Source organism: Doryrhamphus excisus, linkage group LG4, assembly GCF_037039965.1.
Source record: "Doryrhamphus excisus strain RoL-2023G ecotype Guam linkage group LG4, RoL_Dexc_Guam_v1.1, whole genome shotgun sequence".
NCBI classification, from domain to species: Eukaryota; Metazoa; Chordata; class Actinopteri; order Syngnathiformes; family Syngnathidae; genus Doryrhamphus; species Doryrhamphus excisus.
In genome coordinates, this window is record NC_136360.1 from 2,290,650 (window position 1) to 2,306,853 (window position 16,204).

Below are 16,204 nucleotides of genomic sequence, written 5' to 3' on the forward strand. Positions count from 1 at the left end.
TAAAGAAGACACATTCAAAGATGTAATATGTAGTATTGTACACTGGTAGCCACTGCAGGAAGTACGCTGTCCAGGAATGCATTAATATATGTTATCTCTTCTTTATGTGTAAAATGTCTTTTTTCTCTTACTGTGTCTACTATCTAAGAGTGTAAGAGTCACTGTAGGGGTGTTACGTCCTGTCTGGAGGGCTCTAATAATAGGTTTATCAGACCCTGATAAGTGAATTTGGATTCACTTCATTCAGATTCCTTATTTAGAAATTGAATATTTTCCATGACACATCCAAGTAGACCGTTTCAGGCCTTACTGGAGAAAGAAAGGAACATAATTATACCTGGAATTGATCGATATGATAGGGAATTGGGTCCAAAACACATTTTGAGAAATAGGGAGAGTGAGAATAAATGATCTACTTGAATTGTTCTGAAAGATTTGTTTGGTACAGTTTTACATGTAAGACAGAATGTAAGATGACCATTCATGATAACAACATTTCTATAGTCACCACAATTGGTTGAACACATTTGTCTGTTCAGGGATTGATGTTCAAATGGGAAGTCAAATCCTGCTTTTGTTTTCCATAACAATGGCCTTTCCAAAAAAATGTTTTACTCACCATACCCTGCGCGGCGATAAGTGCGGCCAGGGTGCTTCTCCCTGAGGTGCCAGGGGTACAGAGTGAAAGACGGACCTCCTGTCCTCCCACCAGTTTTCTGTCCATCTCGATCATCACCGACTCTGCTTGCTCTGCACTCTCGTACTCCACCACACCAAAGCCTCGCACCGGGCTGCCCTCATCCTGAGCAAGCTGGAAAATAGGCACAGATATAATTACTTTAGCACACCTTATAAAGAATCTTCAAGCTTTTATTGCAAGAAAAGATTATATATATTTCACCTATGGTTCATATACAGCATGTGACACAGTGACGCTGTATCTTATATGATTTAAGAGATACAACTCTTAACATTTATATCCTATATGACCTCCTGTCTTCATTATTCAGCACGGACATGGTTTTAATGCGGTTGTTGGTCACTGAATAGGTCTCTGAAGAACAGTTTCCTGGTTAACAGCAGCTCAGTTTTCCAGTATGTAGCTAAATTATGCAGGAAAGCTAATGGCTACTAATGGAAATTATTAGCAAATGATAACAGCAAAAGAGTGAAATGTTCATGTTTAAAACAAATCCCGCTGTCGGTGGCCTTTTCAAAAACACATCTGGATAGCTTATTAGCGTTGCCAGATGGGAGACACTGAAGTATTATAACAGGAACACAAAATGATTGTATCTTCAGGGAAATTATCCTACAGGGCAAATTAAGCAAGCAAATCATATTTTTACTAGCACAACGCATTTTAAAGAGTTCAGGCTTTTCAATATACACTCAGCAAATAACTAAATTAAATAAAAGGCCATTCCAAAATTATGGTTATGTCTAGTGTGTTCATTGTTTTCCTCAAATATTGAACATGCCCATCCAGAACATGCTCAAAGAGTGATATGTTTTTAGAAGTTGGGAAACATGGGGCTGTGCATTATCATGCTGCAACATGAGGTGATGGTTATGTATGAATCGCATAAGAATGGGCCTCAGGAGGCCCAGGGCCTATCGCTGTGCATTCAAAATGCTATCAATAAAATACTTCCTGTGTTCGTTGTCCATAATACGGTATAGTCTGTCCATACCATAACAGCAAGAGTAGCAAGAGTCATCCATTTGAGGAAATATTGAGCACATAGCGCGGTGTTCCGCGATGCACTGCACTATAACTACTTCTACAGCGAATATTAGGTTTTTAATTCATTTCCGGTAGCGGATATGCAGCCACGAAACTGAGAACTACCTGCACTTGATTTTAGCTTCTTATAACAAACAATGTAAACGGCATATTTCAGAGTTTATGAGTTTGAATAAAAAGCAGTTGGAGGCCAATGTACAGAGCATAAAAACTCATGATTGTTACCACCAGTTCTCAATCAACCCCCCCCCCCCCTCCTTGCTTCCACTCGTTTGGTGCCTCCAGTCGGAACAGAGGATGTATGAAGGGAATGAGAGAGGAAAATGGATATGTGTGTCGAGGAGTGGGTCGATAGGCCATTATCATCAGCATACATTAAATAAACTGCATGGAAATGATCTGAACCACTCTACTACATCAGGGATATTTGGATGGATGTAAAGAAGAAGTGAAAAGGGACCGGCAAGATAGGGAAAAGCTGGATAGAGGAGTGAATGGCAAAGAAAACAAATGAAAACTTGCTTATCATTATTCTTGTATGCAGAGAATAAAAATGACCTGAGAGATAGTGGGTAAAATGTAAAACTTATTGCATCAACATTATTCAACAAGGTTTGTGTGCAAATTGTATGCGGGCTATCAACTCTATGCGCTCGGGTGAGTAATGATGCAAAAACTGAGTGCGCTGAGAGCTTTCTGCATCTACACTCGCATTTTATGAAATATTCAATCATCATATATGTCCAATGACGCCAAAGAAACTAGTAATGGATAACTGCTCTTTGTCTGTGACCTTTTTGTATTTAAGGGGTCTCTTTATACAGAACTGTGGTGGTCTTTACAAAACCTTGCTGTTTTGCATGTATAAATATGTAGGAAGAAATTAAAAACATATCAGTTAAATATGGTAAATAAAAAATACTATTATTAGATCAATATAGCATCTGAAATGTAATCATAATAAATAATAGTAGTAATTGAAGATGAAAAATGTATTGTTTGGTAAAGTCCACTTTTACGGACAAAAATACAGCAAATACTATGTACAGCCATCCCTCCTTTATCGCGATAAATTAACCCTACCCTGAACCACAGAAAACCTGCTTTTCCAGAAATAGGTTTTAACATGATTAGAGCCCAGTAGACATGGAATAACACCCCTATAGTAACTTTTACATGACTATTATTCTTTGTTTACATTGCACAGACTACGAGATCACTGATCTCATAAGTGATGGCTGATGCTGGCATAGCAAGATACTGAGCCTATGAGTTAGCTTCCCCAATGTACTTATTGTAAACTTAAGGCAGTGTTTCCAACAAAGTGGGGAAATTTAGCACTTCCACATGGACTGGGAGAATAACTAAAAATACAATTTTTCTCCGTATAAATTGTCCTTTAATTATTTTGTGTTTTAACATTATTAGACTACTATTACTACACTCATATTATTCATTGTATACGTCACATTGAACAACTCTTATGCAGCAGTGACTTGAGAAGACTGCCAGCTAGCAAGCTAGCAAGCCTCAATTTTAATTCTTCTAAACTTAAGAAGCTAGAAACTTACCACTTCCACACGAAATGGGAGAAGAGCTTTTTTCACTCTATCATGCCAGACAGTTTTAAGCCAATATAATGTAATGTCTCATCAATTTTGTGTCGTTACTGCCACCTAATGACCAGAATACTACATGTCACTTGTATTTCAATATGTTTTGACTAATAAAAGGCAGCCATCATTTGTAAATAATTTATGAAAAAAAAAGACTTGCAGCAAGGGAGCGATAATCGAACAGTGATATTGCGAGGGACGACTCGAGTGAGGGAACGATGTCGGAACTGCATGATTGTACAGTAGTACCATGTGTACTGAGCATTGTTTAAGATATATTACAACTTGGGGTCAACAGTCGAGCTATTGCAATGTCAGCAGTCACGCAGGGACTGTTGTGAAAGGGGCTAATGAATCCTTCAACTTACCGGTCAATTTAGTTTCCACCCACACGACCAATCCTTATGAAGGAACTAGCTAACAGTGTGTCTGACAGCTCTTGACCTCGGGCTGTGGTCCCCTGATATTAAATGCTGACAGAGTGACTGCTGGGAATAAGACATGCAGGATCACCAGTCAATTGTGTGTGTGTAAGTGTAAAGTTGATGCTTATGAGATATGTGATATGAGATATGCATGTCATTCCATGGATCATAATGGGGTTGTCATTAACACTGAGTGGTATTATTATGTCCTGTATTTGCCATGTCAGCTGGGTTCGCCCCACTCCTTTCTACACATCCTTACTTACTATCTCCATCCGGTGATACTTCCCTCTAATACGGCTCTTTTTTTTCCCCTTATGCTTCTTCACCTTTCCAGGCTGACTCAAACTTGAGTGCTGTCTGGAGGGTCCGTTTGTGGGTAGCACAGATTGATAGCGCTCAAGGTCAAGACTGCAGGTTAAGTGCACTCTGATGAGTTCTACTAATAAGCAAGGAGGCATAGTGAAGTAAACTGCAAACAATAAAGGGCCAAAAAATGTACTAAAAGTAAATGTAAACCATTGAAGTGTTTACAAGTCAGCTGGGATAGGCTCCAGCGCACTCTGCTGCTACTATTTTGCATGTTTTACTTGCATGTCCGTGATACTTTTGCACTCATTAGTGTGCCGAATATCTAAAGCTTTGAGCATTAGTAAATGTTGAAGTGCCGTTATAAACACATAACAGTGTACATTAAAAAATCATCGAGGCATAGGTCAAAGCCTACTGGCTATGCAACAGTGAAACAACATGAGCTCAACACCCACACGGCACCGTGGGACCAGGATGGTGAGGGTGTATTGATTTCTATGTGGGAGAAACCAGAGGGGTGGAGCTATAACTGTAAAGGCAATGGATGGCATATAGTACCCCGTGAGTGATGTTAAAATGGGCATATGGGGGTGGAGTGGATGTAACGGAGCATGGAGGTGTGTAGCACAGAAGAAGTGGGTCTAAGATTCGTCACTACCAATACATAACACGCATGTTAAGATTATTCTTCCGAGTAATGCTATTTCAACAAAACTTTACAGATGGATAGAACAGATTATTTCATTTTGGTGCTGTAATCTGACAAGGCAAATATCTAATTAACACTGGGTTTACCTGACAGAATACAGGTTTGTAGGTTTCTGAGAAGATTTGGGTCATTTCTTCAGAATCACAGAGGTCCAGAGGCAAACGGTCCACACACACGCACTTGGAATGCAGGTTCTCTTCCTGGCTCAGTTGGTTGACATCCATCCATTGCACCATCAATGAGCGATCCCCCTGAAAAATCACAGCATTTTTACATTCATTCCATCCATCCATCATTTTTCCTCCGCTTTCTCCAGGAAGACGGTGAGGAAATAAGACATTTTTCCGTTCTGTTTTTTGTTTACATTCATTCATTCATTTTTTATCGCTTATCATCACGAGGGTCGCTGGGGTGCTGGAGCCTATCCCAGCTGTCTACTGGACAGGTCGCCAGCCAATCACAGGGCACATATAGACAAACAACCATTCACACTCACATTCATACATATGGACAATTTGGAGTCGCCAATTAACCTAGCATGTTTTTGGAATGTGGGAGGAAACCGGAGTACCCGGAGAAAACCCACGCATGCACGGGGAGAACATGCAAACTCCACGCAGAGATGGCCGAGGGTGGAATTGAACTCGGATCTCCTAGCTGTGAAGCCTGTGTGCTAACCACGCATTTTTACACTTATATGTTATATTAAATATATATATATATAGATATATATTAGTCCTTAAAAATAGTTCTATGCTTTTTCTATACTAGGAGTCCTCAATATGCGGCCCACGGGTCACATCCGGGCCAAATAATCCATTCAATCTAACTAAAGTGGTCATTTATGTAATATGCAATGTGCATTTATGAGAAAGCCAATGAAGTTTGGACCTGAGGTAGACTATAGACTTTAATGACTTGCGGGTCATTAGTCTGTTAACACTGACAAAGGCTACAAAATACTATACAGTATGTATATAGTATGCATACTATATACAGTTATTTTATTAATGATCACATCCCACAGTGTCTGCCGGAAATAATTCTTAATATGTAATAATATATAATATGTAATAATAACGCCCCCCCTTCCATACTTCCATACATATACTGACAGTTTCAGTAACCCTAAAGTACATTTTTAATTACGTCACTGCGAGTGTAGCGTTATACATGGCTGACTTTCTTGCAGCCAGCGTGGGATTGATTGATAGTCTGACAGCAGGTGCGAATGCGAGTGTGCTTGGTTGTCTGTCTCTATATGAAAAGCTGAATCCAATGTGGGACATTTTGAGTTATTCGAGGTTTTTTCGCAGGACCGGCGTTCAATTTTACTGACACCTTGAGAACTTCTCACATTGGGATCTCCTCCCAGCAGATCGTTTTCGACTCAAGAGTGTCTCCTGCATGGCAGTGCTTCTCAACTTCAGAATAAAAGCGAAAGCTTAAAACCAGTGACTTGCTGAAAATTGGTTCGTAGACCACTTTTGGGTCACGGCCCACCAGTTGAGAATCCCTGGACTGTAGTATCTCGTGAGGAAACCGACTTCTTTGCCTTGTTTTTCCCCAGTCCTTTTCATTACACCAGGATTTAGACGGCTGTACAAACTGCCAACTTATGAGGCTTAACCTTTTAGGGGATAAGCAACTATTTCGGTAAAATAGATTTAGCGCCTTGTGGAAATACTGTGAGCTCTTCGTATGTTTCCTGTGAAAGACTGGCCACCAGTCAAGAGTGTAGTCCACTCAGAGTCTTCATCTCTCTAATCATGAATAATATTGGATAATATTCATTCATTCATTTTCTACTACTTTTCCTCACAAGGGTCATGGGGGGTGCTGGAGCCTATCCCAGCTGTCTCCGGGCGAGAGGCGGGGAGACAGCTGGGACAAACAACCATTCACACTCACATTCATACCTATAGACAATTTGCAGTCGCCTTGGATAATATTATTATCCAATAATATTATCATAATCGCATAATAATACCATAATATTTTGGCTATTCATAATAGCAAAACTCTTAAAGAGAAAATTTTTCACATGACATACGATCTCTTGATTACGTCTCATAATGACAACATTACGAGGAAGCAATTCATTCATTCATTCATTTTCTACCGCTTTTTCCTCACGAGGGTCGCGGAGGTGCTGGAGCCTATCCCAGCTGTCTCCGGGCGAGAGGCAGGGTACACCCTGGACTGGTGGCCAGCCAATCACAGGGCACATATAGACAAACAACCATTCACACTCACATTCATACCTATGGACAATTTGCAGTCGCCTTGGATAATATTCATTCATTCATTCATTTTCTACCGCTTTTCTTTGCCAAGGGTCGCGGGGGTGCTGGAGCCTATCCCAGCTGTCTCCAGGCGAGAGGCGGGGTACACCCTGGACTGGTGGCCAGCCAATCACAGGGCACATATAGACAAACAACCATTCACACTCACATTCATACCTATAGACAATTTGCAGTCGCCTTGGATAATATTATTATCCAATAATATTATCATAATAGCATAATAATACCATAATATTTTGGCTATTCATAATAGCAAAACTCTTAAAGAGAAAATTTTTCACATGACATACGATCTCTTGATCACGTCTCATAATGACAACATTACGGGGAAGCAATTATTGTTATCAAAACAGAAAAGAAATCATACAACTGCACAAACATACCAGTGGTCGTCCCAGCAACTCAGAACGGGCCCGCGAAGCAGAGTCCTTCTTCATGTACTCAACAAATCCATAGCCTTTGGAGTGGCCAGTCAGGTCGCTATACACCAGAAAGGAGCGCTCGATGTTCCCATAGGCACGTACCAGCTCCTCAAACTGCTGGGAAGTGAAGGTGTGGGGCAGGTTGGTGAGGCAAAGCAGGGAGTCTGTTGGCTGCAGGGTGACACTGATCAGGCGTCCCCGGACAGTGCTGTGGTGGAGGGAGCGGATGGCATCCTGAGCCTGGTCCCCGTTCAGCAAAGTCACAAAGGCTGGAGGAGGGGACATTATGGAGACAGCCACAAAGGAAAAAAAGACAGACGACAAGAACCAACACAGAGAAAAGTACCAACAGACAAAAAGAGACATGATGTGGGAGCGACAAATATGACACAAACAAACATACATTCAAAGCAGACATTTGAAGGAAGTTTGAAATGTGTGGGAAATCCACAGTCAAAGAACATGCACATGAAAATAAAATAAATGACAGGTCAAATGTGGAAGAAATATGAAAAAAAAAAAAATTCACAGACAGTCATAAAGACAGACACACAATTACACAGAGAGAAAGACAACACATTAGCGAAAAAGCCAAAAGGGAGCCACAATGTAGGGGGAATACACTGTGACACACATATACATTAACCAAATTTTAAAATGACATCAGAGAAACAATCACACTTACCGTAAAATCCGGACTATAAGCCACTAATTTTTTTTTACACGCTTTGAACCCTGCGGCTTAAACAATGATGCGTATAATTTATGGCTAAAAGAACTACAGCTTCCATGATTCTTATAGTGCAGATTCAGTAGTGAATTAGATTATTCATTCATTCATTCATTTTCTACCGCTTTTTCCTCACCAGGGTCGCGGATGTGCTGGAGCCTATCCCAGCTGTCTTCGAGCGAGAGGCGGGGTACACCCTGGACTGGTCGCCAGCCAATCACAGGGCACATATAGACAAACAACCATTCACACTCACATTCATAGTGGAGTCGCTAATTAACCTAGCATGTTTTTGGAATGTGGGAGGAAACCGGAGTACCCGGAGAAAACCCACGCATGCACGGGGAGAACATGCAAACTCCACACAGAGATGGCCGAGGGTGGAATTGAACCCTGGTCTCCTAGCTGTGAGGTCTGCGCGCTAACCCCTTGACCGCCTGAATTAGATTAGTGAAATGGAAATGTTGGGAACACCAAGTGTAGGTACCATTGCAAGGTTTATAGTGTTGATTGCTTCCATTGTATTTTTTCGACACCTCACTGCAGTCCACTCTGACTACAGCATTTATTTCCAATCTACCGTCTGTCCTTAAGTCTCTCTCATTGCCTCCATTTCCTCGCACTCTATTTCTACGTACCTCCGTCTACCTAATTCTGCCTTCAACCAAATCAATTACCCCGAGCCTCATCTCACACTTAGGAGTAAATTTAACTCTTCCAATTAAAGTCTAATCTACTTTTAACAGAGTGTACCAGCTCACATTGGGCATTATGAGGAGATGTAGATACTACGGTTGAAGTTTTCACTCTCTCATTCGGTTGAAGTGGAAATGGAGCATGAGAAGCGTGGGCTGGTGTAAAATCTTGCACAATACTTTCGCCAGCAGTGATAGGGGTGATGTCAGACTACAAAATATCTTAAAAATAACCTTGTGAATTGTGGGATTACAATTAGTGAGGGGGTAGCAAATGAAAAAAAAAAACACAGACGTTGAGAAGAAAAAAAGAGAAATACTCCATAATTATGGGTCTATTATGTTTCGGAGTGTGTCAGGGCACAGGGGAGGAAAACTGGTCGTGGTAAATGGTGGAATTTTCCTGAATCCATGCTTCCCATTGTCGAGGCTAATTAAAAATCTCAAAATCTCTTAAGGTATTGAGGTAATAGGGAAAAAACGTCTTCTTGGCCAAGAAATATGTTATGGCACTAAGAAATAAATGGCTGTAGTAAGAGTTTTTTTATTATTATTATATTTATTTGGGCAAATACACGAAACACCACAGTGCATCGCCCACACCAATCTAAATACAACTCTCCATTATTTACATCTGTATTCAGATATCTGATCACAAGCCCAAAAGGAGTAGGCTGAAGCAAAAGCTTATAAATGCCTACCCCTTTTTATAAGATATAATCATGTTCATGCCACTGTCTTGTTTTCCCCTGTTATTATTATCATTATAATATTATTATTGTTATTATCATTATCATTATTATCATTATTGTTATAATCTTTATCATTATTACCATCATTATAATCATCATTAATATTACCATTTTCATCATTATAGTTAACAATTTTTGGATTTTTTTTTTAATTATTAAACTTTACAGATTTCATTGCTTCTTGTAGAGTGCCGTATCATTCCAGCTGTTATTTTCTGAAATCTGCAGTATTTGTACTTTTATTGTCAATTTATTAGCCCACTTTTTTGTGACATTTACATATCATTTTCTGGATTACAGGTGTCTAATCTTGTGCATTAAAAAACAAGAACTTGAGACTGTGTCTGAACAGGTGACCAACCCAAACATCAGTATCTTCTTGTTAAACCCTACCTGAGGTTTTTAGACGTGTTTATTAGTTTGTGTGCGTCTAGTCTTGTGCATTAAAAAGCTTATTTAACTTATTATTCAGCAAACACAAGTTAACAAACATGTGATACACAACTTCACCTTCACACTGTTTGGGAAGTAAATGGTACTGTATATACCTTGTCTATACAGAACAAGAATATTCTATGTACCTTGACTAATGAATCAAGAGGGCTTTTGAAAAATGGCTACGATTGAATGAGTTAAAGTGCTTCTGAAAAAAGGGACGCAAGCACAAATAGTACATTGTATGACAATAAATACAATAAAGTAAAATAGTGTGCACGTATCAAATATATAGTCTGGGCCCTTGGCCAAATTTTCTTATCCCAATGTGGCCTGCAAGTCAAAAAATGTAATCCCGGTTCACGCAGTGCCAGGATTGAGGCGTTCGAATATAATGCCCCAGTCAGCAGTGGTTGCGTTTTCAGGCCAGGACAAAATACTCCAGACAGCTAGTCAATCTGTAATGGTGTGGATGAACATTTTCTTTCCATCGGTGTGGGGGAATGGTGAAATGTCGTGGATGTTTATTCCTGCGTGAAATTTCTACTATCACTTCCTGTTGACCGAAAAGGACGTTCATATCAAGAGTTGGGCTTTTACTATGTGAATTGTTAACTATTTTTGGCATATTTCTGATATCTTCGACTTCGATTGGTAAGAGGTACAGACTGGTCGAAATAAATGAATTAAAAGCACCAACAGCTGTTAGCAAGGTCAGCTAACCGACTAATCACCGAAACTCAATACAGTACAGAGAAAAAAAAATTTGATTCATGCGCAGAGACTTCAGGTCCAGATACCCTTGAAAGGCCACCAATGGAATGAATGGTACCACCAACAAATCCGCAAACAGCCAACGGGCCACCCAAGAAGGGGCGCCATTTATGCTGTATCAGCCGTTGACCCAAGTGGAGTTCTCAGTGTTTAACAACTTGAAGAATCTATTGATTGCGGAAATGAAAAAGCAACAGCAGGAAGTCTTGTCATATACTGAACAGTATGCAGCACAACTACGCCATGATCTGAAAAGCCTGAAAAAAACAGATTGGAAAGCTAAAACACCACAACGACAGTTGAAACTCAGAGTTCCTCTGAGATTAAACACCTAAGGGAGGAAAAGAGAGAACAGCACAATGAAATCAAGCTATTACAGGATAACAATGCTGCCTTGAGCGCCGCTCTTAAAGAAGATAAAGAAGCAAAAGAGAAAATAATTGAGCAAATGAAGAACACAATTGATGAGATGGATCAGGATGCACGAATGAACGATGTGTTCTTGACGGAGCTTCGAATTGAACCCAGATCGTTTGCCAGGGCAGTCAGGAACAAAGAAGAACCAGATGAAATGGATGTCGCTTCAAAGGAGCAACAAATTGCCAACTTTCTACATTCAAAGGGGGCGGATGTAGACATCCATACTGTTGATATTTGTATCTCACCCATCACATCCATCATCATCATTAAGTTCACCAACAGCTGACATCACCAAGATGGAAGCAGAGAAAGATCCACTTGGATGCCAAATGCAAGATCTATAGCAGGGGTCTCAAACACGAGGCCCCCGCCTTGATATGAAAGTTTAATGTTAGTGCGGCCCGCGCAAGTTTGATATGGATGCAGTATGGTATCATGTACCCAGAAAAAATTATTACGTTTGATTCATGTTCATGTTAAAGGTTAAATAACTGTTAATAGTTATCCTCCCTATCTGTGTGGAAGTGGTAAGTTTTTGGCTATTTAAGTTTAAAGGAAATAACTTGAAGGCTACCGTTTAGGTCGCTAGGTCTCTAGTTTGCGAGTTAGCATGTGTCTCAAGACCCTGCAGTTGCGCAATATGTTGTAAATAAAAAGAGTATAAATGTGACTATAGTTGTGTTTTGTCATGTCTACAGGGCTCTAATAATGCTTTGTTCATTTTAATCTGAAAAAAATAATTTGTCTACCCACCAACTATATGTGGTTTCTTAAGTTTTTATTATTTGCAGTTTTATTATTATTATTATTATATTTATTACTGATTGATTGATCAATTTTTCATCTTATTTTGTGCAGAAAAATAAAAATTAAGATCAGTGGAGAAGAACAGTGGAATGTTTTATCAGAGCTTTTCTTGTAGAAAATCAGAACCAAAGCACTGAAAAAGTTTGTATATTTTTCTGTTTTTAATAAATGCGTTTTTTTTTTTTGGTTTTGGAAAACCTGATGCGGCCAAGCCTTGCCCAAACCCTAGCTCCAGTGGCCCCCAGGTAAATTGAGTTTGAGACCCCTGATTTATATCAACTTACAAGTTGTGCTCATAAGCATTCATACCGCCTTGAACATTTTAGTAATGTTCAATTCTTTTCTACAGTTCGACTTAGTGAGACATAGTTGTTATGCAACAATCCAAGGCACATTTGATCTGGGTTGATGGGGGATTATGACATTTACAGTATGATAAAATGTCCACCCCTGTTTAAAAGTATTCATACCTATGTCCTCCTGTTCAAGTATTTTACCACTCCCAAAATGTGTCATGTTGGACCCTACAATGTTATCCAGAAAATTCCTTGTCCCTATAAATTGAGGGGCATTGGTGTGGTCACCGTCAGTTCCTATTCATCGCCAGATTCTCCACCATGGTCAAGCAGAAAGAACTGAGTGAGAACCTGATGTTGCGTATTGTGGATACACACAAGTATGGTTTGGGCTAGAAAGTAATATCCAAGCGTTTTCAGGTCCATACAGCCACAGTCCAGAGAATTGTTAAGGAAGTTTAAAGCATTCCACACAGCGAAGAACCAGAAAAGACCCAGAAGAATGCCCAAAGTCAAAATTGGTACGGGCCGCCACCATTGTCAACTGAATGGACACCGACTACGGAAAACATCTGAGACCAGGATGACCAGGCATTTTGTTGTCAATTCTATGGTCAGATGGAATGAAGATGTAGCTCTTCGGGCGCAAAAATGTTGCTTATGTTTGGCGAAAGAAGAATGAAGCTTTCAAACCAAAGTTCTCAGCAAGTTGTACAATAATCAAGATCCTCCAGCAAAACATCCGACAGTCTGCTGCAAAAATTGGTTAGAACATGGTTAGGCAAACTTTTTGGCTTGCGGGCCGCATTCAGTTAACAAAATTGTCCGAGAGCCAGACTATGTATTTGATTATAAACTGTTTTACGTTTATAATTCTAACAGTCTATCTGGAATCATACATTCTGTCCCTTTTTTCAACATCGACGACTACAACAGGACTCTGACTACTTGAAAGTCATGTTCCCAGCTTGTATGTTAAAGGTTTAAATACTTTGCAAGCAACTGGTGGGCCGAATTCAAACGCTTAGTGGGCCACATGTGGCCTCCGTGCTGTAGTTTTCCCACCCCTGGTTTAGAAGCTCTAGAATTGGAAGCCTTTTTGCTTTTCCAGATCACAAACAACTACACTTGGAGAAATATATAAAACCAGAGACAAACAGTCACACAATCAAATGAAACCGTTTGGAATTAAAGAAGTAAATGTTGAAAACATGACAAATGACACATATGACTAAATCATAGTGAGTTGTTCAGCTTGGTCACATAGATCATCGTTTGTGAAAAAAAAATTGCAATGATGACCTTTAACACATTCTCTCATTAGCTAAAGGTGACAATTTTTTAACATTTAAATTCAGAGCTGAAGCGAGATGCAGACAGCAGGATGCTGGAGTCCTGATGATGGAGTTTAGAAATAGCAGCATCAATAAAATGTCAGTCTAACCTTATTTTAGACCAGGGGTCTCAAACTCAAGTTACCTGGGGGCCACCGGAGCTAGGTTCTGGGTGAAGCCGGGCCGCATCAGGTTTTCAAAAAAAAAAAAACAAAACGCATTTATGAAAAACTGGAAAAAAATTCAATAAAAAAACAATCTTCAATGCTTTTGCTTCTGCTATACGCTACACTTTTTCAGTACTTTGGTTCCGGTTTTCCACACCAAAATATCTGATAAAACATTCCACTGTTCTCAAATATCTTAATTGTTATTTTTCTATACACAAAATAAGATAAAAAATAAATAAATAAACAAATTAAGAATAAAGACAATAAATCAATCAATCAGTAATAAATAAGTAAAATAATAATAAAACAGCAAATAAGAAAAACGTAAGAAACCACATACAGTTGGTAGAGAAATTATTTTTTTCAGATTCAAATGTACAGTATTGACAGTTATTTAACCTTTAACATGAACATTAATGAAACTTAATAATTTGACCCAATTAGCAAGTTAGCATCGTACTCAGTTCCATCTGGGAGCAGCGTCGTAACTTTAACAACATGTTTGATGAGACGCTTTATCTTGACGTGTATTTTCACTTTTATTCCAAATCATTTCCTGCATTTATTTGTACCCAGCATCATAAGCCTTTAGCTTCTTTGCTAATCCAAAGCTAAAACAGGGCGAGGTAACAGGGTAGGGTAAATAGTATGGGCGGGACAAAATCATGGTAATTATGTCCGGTGTGCACACAGCTTTAAGCTGTCATTTCAACATTAAACTTTGGTATCAAAGTGGGGGCCTCAAACTAGCGTCTTGCGGGCCGCATTTGGCCCGCGGGCCGCGAGTTTGAGACCCCTGTTTTAGACCCTACTGAATCAGGTCCGACAGCCCTGAAATGATGAAATCTCGATTCAACAAATAAAGTGTATATAATAAATGGTAAGTGCCTCCTTTTATTGTTTAATACTTAGGGAACGTGTACCGCAGCTCACTAAAACTTGTGAGCCGCAGCCTTGATGGGCAGCACTTGGCTTTACAGTATTTCTTTGACAACTTCTAAGCTGCAGTAACGACATGTGTAAACACTTCAGATGAGCTGTATCCTCTTCTCTCCTCTTATCCTTGCAGCCCTTTTGTCTTCCAAAACATCAGACCTCCCACACTCTTCATCAGCACCACCTGCACTCCTCTCGATTGTGTTCCCACTTGTTTGCACAGTAGCCATCTCACAGTCATGCAGCTTGGACCGACATCCATCACTGCACTTTAGATCTCAGAAACCTTCACATCTAAATCAATGTGACTTACTGTATGTACAGTAGGGCCCTGCTTTTTGAAGTGGTTACGTTATGGGGCCACCAAAAAAACTTGAGTAATTGATACTATCATTGATTCATTCATAGTGCAACATAACTAGAAACAGAATCTCATGTCTCTCATTTTCTACCGCTTATCCTCACGAGGGTCGCAGGGGTGCTGGAGCCTATCCCAGCTGTCTTCAGGCGAGAGGCGGGGTGTACACCCTGGACTGGTCGCCAACCAATCACAGGGCACATATAGACAAACAACCATTCACACTCACATTCATACCTATGGACAATTTGGAGTCGCCAATTAACCTAGCATGTTTTTGGAATGTGCGAGGAAACCGGAGTCCCCGGAGAAAACCCACGCATGCACGGGGAGAACATGCAAACTCCACACAGAGATGGCCGAGGGTGGAATTGTATCCAGGTCTCCTAGCTGTGAGGTCTACGCGTTAACCACACAACCACCGTGCAGCCCTCAAGTCTCTCAATTATGTCAAATCTGTAAAGTCAATGCATAATAAAAATCAGTATTTAGTGTAGCATAGTAGTAGTGCACAGCAAATGTTTGAATTTTTGGAGTTGATTTTTTAACCCTGACTACCACGTGTGTTAAGGACTACTACCAGGCAGTGTCATTTTTTTTGGAGTTGATTTCATGGGTGTTCAGGGAGCTGCAATGACACACCTCCGGAGTTGTAAGTTGTAGTAACTGTTTTTTTCTTGTATTACTCGCCGTATGTGGCTCACAAGAGAAGCTCTTGTTGCATCCGGTAAACGTTTTTTGCTCAGTTTGTTGACAAAAACAACCTTTCTGTTCATCGTTCACCGTTCCTGTAAATGTTTATTGTTCTTCAGTCTGTGTCTGCTCGTCGAAAACGATAAGGAAAGAAACAATGTTTGTACATGTTTGTAATATTTCTGTTGTAAAAAATGACTGTGATTAACTGCGAAACAGCGGAAAAGGGTAGGGATGACTGTGATAAAAGAATATGTATTGAACTGT

At 39.9% G+C, this 16,204-nt stretch overlaps 1 protein-coding gene across 3 annotated transcripts in view; it reads right to left on the minus strand.

Annotated features, from left to right (window-relative positions):
• The window catches only part of raver2 (ribonucleoprotein, PTB-binding 2), a 58,029-nt gene that overhangs the window by 24,079 nt on the left and 17,746 nt on the right, over positions 1 to 16,204 (minus strand). For 2 of the 3 annotated variants that reach the window (XM_078789966.1, XM_058073797.2), the window contains exons 3-5: positions 7,499 to 7,806; positions 4,896 to 5,060; positions 620 to 811 (exon numbers count right to left, since the gene is read on the minus strand). In XM_078789966.1, the coding sequence (XP_078646092.1) occupies positions 620 to 811; positions 4,896 to 5,060; positions 7,499 to 7,806 (665 nt within the window). Of the gene's footprint in view, positions 1 to 619; positions 812 to 4,895; positions 5,061 to 7,498; positions 8,161 to 16,204 lie in introns of all 3 variants that reach the window. The other variant, XM_078789967.1, reaches the window with a different exon arrangement.